The following is a 10,096-nucleotide window of genomic DNA, read 5'->3' as shown; positions in this document are numbered from 1 at the left end:
ATTTTTTCAAGATATCTGCCTCTAGAAGTTCTTTTAGAGGCGAAAATTAAATACCCTTATAGCTAAATTTTTTTGGTAGTGCTACTTGAATTGGGACAAGATCACCTTGTCCATTCTGGCCTTGAGGTAGGCGACTCGAACCCCTTTTCGAAGAACATTTTGGTCATTATTGACAGACAGATTAACATTTAAACCTATCGTCATCACAAGATTAATATCAAACACTGCATGAAGAAGATTAGTCTGTTGTCCGGAAACACGGGATTGAGAATCAGACTGCTCAGCATGAGTCTCAATTCCCTTCTTGTTCTGCTTGTCGAAAAACCATAACAACGCAAGGTGTGGCAATCTTCAATGGGTTGAAATCTCTTAGAAATTTGCTAAGCTCTTCAGAATCATTTGTAATTAGTTGACGACAGGTGGGAGGTGGGGGAGGGAGGGGAGTGTCCTAAAGGCTTAAACTTTAGAATTATCGGAATCTTGACCTAACTTGATGAAAATCCTTCTCATTGAATGTTTGAATGACTTGGAGTATAATTTTGACTAATTACCTAATCTAAACAACTGATTTTTTTTATAAAAAAAAATCAAATCAGGTCGAATTGCCATGACTGCGAGTGCCATTAGGCAATCCAACACCTAAAAAAAATATGATGTTCACAAATATGTTTTCATCCTTGCAAATTAAAAATCCTTAAAAAGCAAAGGATCTATTAATGTAGTGGTTTGGAGCAATTGCTCTTCCAAAAAAAGTCTTTGATTCGAGTCCTAGCATTTATGTAGTATGTAAGAGTTCAATATGTTATCGCCTCTCTCAATAAAAAATGTTTGTTTAATTTAAAAAAATGCATGCTTGGTTTGGATTGGTCGGCCACTGTGGAACACAGATGAAGATAAATCTTTGTCAGTTAAAAGGAAACGAATACCTTGCTTGCTATTGCCTACAGGTGGCTAAGTCTCACCCAAAGATAAGATTCAATCGAGATATATGTGGACCTCAGATCCTTTAAAAAAAAGAACAAAAATTATTTGAACCAACTTTATAATGTGAGTCAGACATGCATAAAAATAACTAATACCACCATGGCTACACTGAACATAATAAGAAGAATTTTATAATGTGCAATGCTTATCCAGACTCCATTCATTCTATATCTCCAACAATTGACCTCATTACATCACTATATATATGTCATGTCATGTCATGTCAAAAGTCAAGACCTTGCTCCTTCAAAAGATTATTGAACTTCCCTATTGTATGCATGTATGCAGGTCATTCTCCATCTCCAAATAGATTGACCTAAATAAACCACACATGTCATGTCATGGCCATTCTCCTTCAAAACAACTATTTAAACTTTATCTTCAAAACTCCAAGGAAAAAAGAAAATAACAAATTTACACTTCAAAGCTCCATTATAATAAAGTGTGAGTAGTTAGAAAGATACTTTTTACTTTTATAGATAATGGAAATAAGAAGAAAGAGAATGATTTATATTCTTAACTTTTCTTTCGTTTACTCACACATATATAATCATTTAATATGCAGTTCTACTTAAAAATATTTAATCAAATACTTCAAGAAATGGGAATCGGATAAGGGATTTTTTCTTTCTTTCTCTTCTCTCTCTCAATGGCAGAACCATGACTTTTGCAATGAGTGAGCTAGCTAAAGTTATTACCTTCAAATCTAATGACTAATTTTAGAGAGATAGATAGAGGGTGTTTTTAGAAATATGATGTGTTTTTGGACTATTTTATACTTTGTTATATATGGGAAAATAAGACCCACGTTTTTTAGTATGGGTTTGGTTGTAAAAGAACCAGTATGCTTGTGTTGGGGTGTTTGCACACTGGCCATAAGAGTTTTGCTAATTTGCTAGAGGTTAGGTTGATTTTCCTCCGAAATGGCCAAAAGCTCTTACTTTTGAATAAGGGCAAATAGTGAATTTTGATAATGATTAAAATTTGAATCACTTGATTTGTGGTTTGATTCATATACCTAATTTGATTGAGCTCTTGATTTAAATCAAATACATTGATTCAAGGAATTAATCCAAAGGTTGATTTGTATCATTTATGATGACATAGTTTGTCTTGGAAAATTATACATGTTTTATGTGAGACTCACAACTTACACTTTATTTCAATAAAATAAAAAAGAAAAAATATATTTTAGATAAGAAATATATGTATGCTTATTTTGTATTATCATTTTTTTTTTGGTCGAAACTTATTTTGTATTATCATTATTCCTCTTTTGGTAATTTTTTTACTTTGTTTTAATAAATAAAAAATACATATTGTGTCTTTGTGGAAAATAAGTACATTGTCTTGTCTTTTCTTTTTTAAAAAAGAGGAAATAATTACATTGTCTTTTTCTGCCAGAAGAATAAAATAAAAGATAGACCCTAAAAAATAGAATAAGAGAAAGGGGTGACCACAACAAAACGCGTGTGGTGGGGGCATTCAAATTCCTAATTACTTTTTCCACCCAAGCAAATCTTATTTATACCCCCTCGTCTATTTCATATTTTATCTCTGATACTCTCTCTCTCTCTCTCTCTCTCACACACCTACACAAACACAACCCAATATCATCATCTTCACTTCTATCTGTTTCTCCCTCTCTCTTTCTCTCTCTGTCGTAGCAGAGCCCGATAAATCTATCAGATCTTCAATACCCAGGTGAAGAATTGCTTTAGAAAGTAGGGAAATGAGGGAGGAAATGCCGTACGGAACCGAAGAAGGTGAGGGGGAGGAAGTTGGGTTTCCTAATATCACTCATAAGAGATTGGTGGTGGTGGGTTATGCTCTTACGTCTAAGAAGACGAAGAGCTTTTTGCAGCCAAAGCTTGAAGGTTTAGCTAGGTAATTTGGCTAATATATTATGTGTTTATGGACCTTAATCGAAATTATTAATCTCCGAAGATTCTGTTTTTGTTTTCTGTTGTTCGCACGGGGATTGATTTGTGGACCGAATTTGTTCCGATATGGGATTATCCTTCGGCTATTGGTTTTCGAATATTGTTCCAGTACTACTGTCATTTTTGTTTGGCTGGCGAGAAAATGAAAGACACTTGCTGAAATTTCTACCCATCAATTATTGCCGATTGAAGTCCCACGATTTTTTTTTTCCCTTTGGAGTTAAAAGAATGCACAAGTTGTGTGCTTTTAAGTCCTTTCCACTGACCCTTTTAAAAATGTAATTACTTTTGTATTCTCAGTTTATTCCAAAACGAAAATTGTAAATATGTTGTAAGAAAATCGCTAATCTGTTTTCATATGTATTTGCGACAATTTGAAATCCTAACAAGTTTTAACGTTTATGACTATGCTTGGTCTCAGTTGCCCATCTACCAAGATCAATGACTAAATGTTGAATCTTTCGTATTCAATACTATTAAAATAGTTTTTTTTTCTCTGAATTTTTTCCTTCTGCTGAATGGCTTTGATTCAGAGTTACCGTGACAGATTTATATCTCTGTTTTTTCAAGTAAGGTTTACTCATTGTGTACTTACCAAGTGTAAATGTTGTTTGTTTAATGCAGAAACAAGGGGATTTTATTTGTTGCTATCGATCATAACAGGCCCCTTTCGGATCAAGGTCCTTTTGACATTGTGCTGCATAAGGTTGGGGAATTTCCTTTTATCATTTGACACTCTTAATTTTGATTTTAATCTACATGATGAAGATTCAATAAAATTATGTTCCCTGTAGTCTCCATTCCTACATGCACACACCTACTATTGATAGTTACCTCTTGCATCTGTAAAAGGGTTGTTATAATAAATGGGGTAGAAAACTTGACACATTTTTATCCCTTCTCCATGCAGTTGTCAGGAAAAGAATGGCGCCAGATTCTTGAGGTTGGTTTGTGTAAATTTATAATTTTCTAGTATTTAGAAAATAATATTCTGGACTGATTTTCCTTGAGACCACACTTGTTGCATAAGTGCATATGCTAATCATCTGTCTAATGACATTTATACTTCGCACGGGGTAAAATAAGCACTGACATTGCTGGTTGGCAACCAGAATGTTAATGCTTAGAACTTATTCCTGTCTGACTAAATGTGCAGAGTGCTTCACTTTACTTCATCATGAATTATGACTCAATAGTTGAGGTCGAGGCCTCAAGCCAGCAAGTGACGATGTTTCTACTTCCATGGCCATCTAGCTGAGTTTTTCAGGTTTTCCAAGCATTTTCCGTAAAAGATTCTTGATTCTCTTGAACGGGTTCATATTTCCAGGGTATAAATAATTACCCGCATTGTCAGCTGAATCTGAGATAGCTAACTTGATCTGACCGAATTTAGAGTTGATATACCTGCCTTTGAGTGTCTACGGCGCTATACTTCTAGGATAAGGTCTGCAAAACACCCTTCCTCATCCTCTTTCAGATGCTGGTTGTGATGGCTGGTTGAACATCGGGTACCTTTAGATTTCTGTCCATCCGTTATACCCTGGTAGGATTATAGCTGCAAAGTTTCCTATATTGGCTGGATTAGTTTTTTTATGTTCTACATTGTCGTTGGTTGTGCTTATGGGAGAGCTTATTAGTAATTATAAACTTAGTGTGTTGGGTTATGGATTGAATTTTTAAGTATCTCAGTGTGAACCATATACAAAATATATGTTAATTTCTGTTATTTACTTTTACATCCATGAAATGTAAGCCATAAGGGCCTATTTGGTTCGCGGATTGAACTTCTTGGGAATAAACTTCCGATGTCTAATCCCTCGAGATGGGAATAGAGGATGTTCATTCCCATGTATGGGAACGGTGGGAAATGAGGACTAGGAAATGTAACTATCTCCCATTCCCATGCTTGGACCAGTCATAATTATAGTGATTTTTGTGGTGTCATTTTGTGTTTTGGCTTATGATTGTTATGGAGCAGTCATTCAATAACTACATTTTATCGTTTGTAGTGGTGACTTTCCAAAAATCCAATTTCATTTCAGTATTTAATCTCTGTTATGTACAGTGAAGATGCAACTTCATAACAAATACTTTTTATGCCAAAAAAAAAAAAAAAGTTTTAAAGTGGCAAAGTTTTTGTTCTTGTTTGGTTTTTTTTTATTTGAAAGAAACAAAACTAATTTGCTCTGACTTCCACGGAGACATCTAATTTGTTTGACTCTCAGAACGCTCCAAAAGGTATCATAAAGAGTTTGTATGTGTCCCAGAAAATTAATTTCTACTGTCAATGAGCTGTTGGTTCTCCTTTTTGGGTTTCCTTTTAGGTTTTCAGGTTTATTATAAAAGATGTTTCTTTGAAATAGTTTGTCAACCAATTTCTACAGTTAGTGTTGTTTTCGGTGCTACCAATGGTACTTTGGGATGTAGGGGTTGATAATTGTTTGCTGCAAAAGCAAAGTTTAAGTTGTTAAGGACTTGATATGGTAGAAAAAGGTATGGCATACACAATAGCATCTTCCCTCACACGTGGGTCACTTAACAACCTTGAGCTGACCGATGTTTGAGGGACAACTATACTTGCATTTGGCATATTCTGATCAGTGACCATGATTTGCTGATCAGTTTTGCTCTTTCTGAATACTTTTCTCTGCAGGATCTAGTCTTTGGTTGATCTATTATATTGTTTAATAACTAGTTGAAAGAATTGTACATATTTAGCTTAGGCGTTTCTGTTCTTTATTTCTTAGGAATAGGAGGAAGAAGATAACAGTTATCAGAAGCTGTAATTTATGCACTTGCATTCTACAATTTGTTAAGTTTTATTTTCTGTTCATTTTTCATCAGTTCAAAAGTTTTTCTAAGTGTTTGTGAGATTGTACATAGATATCCACCTTCACATGGTTCTCTGAGTAATTAGATCCTTATCTGGAAAAAAATGGTACATTGTTTAGTTCAGGACTTTTCATGGAAAAACAGAGAGAGAAGAAATTAAACTGGTCTTCTTTAAGTTGTAATTTATGCACTTGCTTTCTACATTTTGTTTTCATTTCTTTTCTTAGGGTTGTTAGATTGTACATACACCATGTCTACATTCATGTGGTTTTTCAGAGACATGGTATATTGCAAAACTTTCTCAATCTATAATGCTCTTTGATCATAACTGTGGATATTGAATGGCTTCTGACGATTATGGACAGATGATCAAAGTTATCATGATTTTGAGACTTCAAACCTAAAGGAAAATGCTCACGACTGTAATCAAGAGTTTTCACTGTGTTGTTAGGTCATTTAGGTGTTTCACTCTTTCTAATTTGAGCATGTGTAAGCTTCATAGTATATCATAAATGTATATTATCCTTTGTTTTAGTTGTGAAAGGCCGATTGGGTTCTTCACATGTTGGACAAATTTGTCCACTTTTGAGAGTAGAAGTATTTATACAAAAACACTGGAAACTCCTGACGGTGTTCCCTTGATGAAAAAATTCAGGCTTTTGAAATTTTTTTGGTCCACATGAAACAAGATTGGTAATCAGATCCTGTTTTAAGTGGGTCGCTCACATCCTTTTTCAATTCTTACGTGTAAGTGTAGTTTAGTAGCAGAAACAACTAAAAGTTGGTTAAAAAAAAGATATACAATGATTTTAAGCGATCTTCAAATGTAACATGATTTTGATTGTAACTGATTGACAGTAACAATCGGACAGTTTTGTTTTCTAAATCGGGACAAGAATGACTCTGTTGCTCCATGTTGTCCTTTTTTTGTCCATTGGTGCTCCGCTTTGTCCTTTTATGTTCTGTAAAAGACCCGACTATTAAAACCTAGCAGTGGTTTTCTTTGGGTTCCTCTCCATAGATGTGTTTTTGGAATTAAAGATGCAATTGCCATGCTTGCATTTTGAAATTTGACAATGTTGTAGTCATGCAATTTGTAGAGAAATTAGATGGACTGGAATTACATGTTTGCTTCAAATAAGAAAAAGTGATAGACATCACCTTGTACACTTTTCTTTCGAAAAAACTAACAAAAAAGGAAAAGAAAATAGTTGTAATATATTTTGGTGGGGATCATCAGAAATGTCTCCTTTCTTTGCTGTTTTTGTTTTATGTCTTGCTAATTGCCAGCTTCCTTTCTTTTTTCTTTGAGGGGTACTCTTACTGAAATTTGGTTTAGCAATTGCATATTGTTTAGTAAATTATTTGTTCAGCAGATATACAATTTTGGTTATACTCACATCACACTCCTTTTCTCCTAATTGTAGGACTATAGGCAAACACATCCTGAAGTCACTGTTCTTGATCCACCTGATGCCATACAACATTTACACAATCGTCAATACATGCTCCAGGCTGTTGCTGATATGAACTTGTCTGATTCCTATGGTATGCTCTGTGCTTTATGTCCTAAATGTTGGATTACCTGTGAATAGTATCTTGTTTGAAGTTTGGCTCACATGGTTTGCGCTGAGTGTCAGGTTAAACTATAAGTGTGGCGACTGAATTTTTGTCCTCAGTGATGCTGATTAACGTATTCATGCAGGCAAAGTTGGTGTTCCCAGACAGTTGGTTGTCAAAAGAGATGCATCGTCCATACCTGATGCTGTTGCAAATAGTGGGCTGACACTACCCATTGGTATGCGTATGTTGTTTTAGTAATTAGTATTATGAAACTATCAGGACCGTATGCTTTAACTGTATACATTGGTATTATGTACTTTTTTGGCTATTCATCTTTGGGAGATGTATTGACATTTTATGTTTCAGTTGCAAAGCCACTGGTCAATGATGGAAGTGCAAAGTCACATGAATTATCACTTGCTTTTGATCGATACTCTCTCCAAAAGCTTGAACCTCCGCTTGTTCTTCAGGAGTTCGTAAACCATGGTATGAAACTAAGATCCATGTAGTTTCTTATCATTGATTTCCTGAATATAACTGCAAGCATATCATAATTCTTGATTTCACTTCTCTTCTTATTACAGGAGGTGTTCTTTTTAAAGTCTATATTGTGGGTGAAGCTATAAAAGTGGTCAGGCGTTTCTCTTTACCTGATGTCAGTAAACGAGAGCTCTCCAAAACGGCTGGTGTATATCGTTTCCCCAGGGTTTCTTGTGCTGCAGCTTCTGCAGATGATGCAGATCTGGACCCAGGCATTGCTGGTGAGTTTTCCTGTCTAGGAATTGGGTTTCTTCCGTTGCATCTTGATAAACTTTGCATTGTAACTGTCTTTTCAAACATAAAGCTTGTGTTTCATTGCTGAACTTGGTTTTTGTTTGTGAGCTTAAAATGTAAGTTGCCATTTGTAATATAAAAATAAAATAATGTTGGCTGGTTGTTGGTATTTTGAAGGGTTGAACCATCAACTGAGGTGTCAAATGCATGGAAGCAACAGTGAAATTTAACTAATTAATATAATTTTTTTTTTGTTATGCATCATAACTGTAATATGGGTCTTGAAAAATTTGCTAAGCAATTACTGGTTTGCATGCAGAACTTCCTCCACGGCCGTTACTTGAGAGACTTGCCAAGGAACTTCGCCGTAGACTGGTAGCTCATACTTTTCACTATGTGGTTTGTGCCATGCCCGTGTTGATGCATGGAATTCATATAAACTTGTCCTATCTTTGTAGGGTCTGCGGCTGTTCAACTTGGATATGATCAGAGAGCATGGGACCAGAGATCGGTTTTATGTCATTGACATTAACTATTTCCCTGGCAAGTGATCTCTCTCTCTCTCTCTCTGTTTGAGTTAATTCTTGTCCATTAACAATTAACTGAGTTCAGCATCTTTTTTAGATACTATATTGATTCTATCTATTGCACTATCAGAAGTCATTTTGTATGGCTGTTAAACTGCCCTTGAATCTTGTTGCAGGGTATGGGAAAATGCCGGAGTACGAGCACATATTTACGGACTTCCTCTTGAGCCTGGTGCAGGCCAAGTACAAAAAAAGATCTGGCTGAAAAACCTTTTAATTGACTCTCCTTGAGAACAAGGTGGGAGTCTGATCACAGATATAGCAGAGCACCTCAATAAGATTCTGCAGGGTAAGGTTCCTTGCTTCGGTCCCACGTACAGTGACATGTGTGGATCCCTGCTGATGGCCGAAGGAAGATGTTCGGCCGTACAGTCAAGTTGCTAATAGGAGATGTTCCCCCAGAAGAATGCATCATGTACAGAGTTCTCATAAGTCTAACTTGGCTCTGTTGATTCTTTTTTCTTTCTACCTGTTTCTGTCGTTGGGAGATCATGTAAGCAGCTGCAAATTACAGAATCTCAAAAATTTGTTGGGTTAATTTTTTATCTGATGTCATTTCCACTTTTATAATTGATGCCTCTTACATCTTTTTTTCGGTTACAATTGAACCCTACTTTTTCGTAGGTATGAACCACTGGAATTTTTATCCATGGTTCCATCTTCTCCATTGAAATGAAGTAACTTTTCAGAAAATGAGAAATTTGCCCATGGCAATTCAAGGGCTCCTTTGGTTCTCTCTGTCCCTTTTATGTGTTTGGATTGTAATGTTCTGGTTGTGTGCTGAGGCCAGCTTTAAACTCAATACACGCCATACCATAAAAATCTACAGGTACTTCACGAACCAAAAATTGTATCATTTTAGTAGATGATGTTGAGGAAAGTACCTTTGATTTCGAGTTCGTGCTGAGGAAATTTATTCACGTTTGATTATCATGCCATGCTCATGCTGTAAATTATCACTCATTCTCTCAAACGCTAGAGCAAATCGTAATCAGTTAATGGAAAGGGTAAAGGACATCCTTCATTCCAAGGAATTTGTTTCTCTATCAACATGAAGCCATTAAATAGAATTGCAGAAGGAAGCAAATAGCATGACTGAACTTCAATATTGCTCTGTGATGGATTAGGTTGAGATGAGAGATAGGAAATGGGATTGAAACATTGACCAAATGACTATAAACCAGAGCCCCCCATTGCAATCGGGTTTACGACAGAAAATGCCTAATTCTACGAACGAACTTAGGTGCAAGGCAGCCCCAGCGAACTTGCCTAACCCACGTAAGTTATTTCCTCATTTTTATACTAGTATGAGTTGAAAATTGAGATTAGTCCATAGACAATTAATTTTAAAATCTGATAGTTCATTTTAAACCAAATCAAAATGAGGCAAGCAATGCCACCCAAACCCAACCT

At 35.6% G+C, this 10,096-nt stretch overlaps 1 protein-coding gene across 2 annotated transcripts; it reads left to right on the top strand.

Annotated features, from left to right (window-relative positions):
* The first annotated feature begins 2,541 nt into the window (after positions 1 to 2,541).
* On the top strand, positions 2,542 to 9,253 carry LOC103319395 (inositol-tetrakisphosphate 1-kinase 3-like). Of its 2 annotated transcripts, none has more exons than XM_008220925.2 (10): positions 2,542 to 2,871; positions 3,552 to 3,633; positions 3,838 to 3,870; positions 7,187 to 7,307; positions 7,465 to 7,557; positions 7,689 to 7,808; positions 7,907 to 8,083; positions 8,416 to 8,471; positions 8,555 to 8,639; positions 8,800 to 9,253. In XM_008220925.2, exons 1-10 carry the CDS (start codon positions 2,717 to 2,719, stop codon positions 8,886 to 8,888), a joined length of 1,011 nt encoding a protein of 336 aa, XP_008219147.1. In that variant the 5' UTR covers positions 2,542 to 2,716; the 3' UTR covers positions 8,889 to 9,253. The 2 variants fall into 2 exon arrangements, with proteins under 2 accessions (XP_008219147.1, XP_008219148.1); XM_008220926.3 differs by lacking the exon at positions 2,542 to 2,871 and adding an exon at positions 4,084 to 4,470.
* The last annotated feature ends 843 nt before the right edge of the window (positions 9,254 to 10,096 follow it).

The sequence above is a fragment of the Prunus mume genome, linkage group LG2, assembly GCF_029339155.1.
Source record: "Prunus mume cultivar Tortuosa linkage group LG2, ASM2933915v1, whole genome shotgun sequence".
In the NCBI taxonomy this organism is placed as follows: Eukaryota; Viridiplantae; Streptophyta; class Magnoliopsida; order Rosales; family Rosaceae; genus Prunus; species Prunus mume.
Note: the sequence above shows the minus strand (reverse complement) of the source record. Positions and strands in the feature narration are given on the sequence as shown.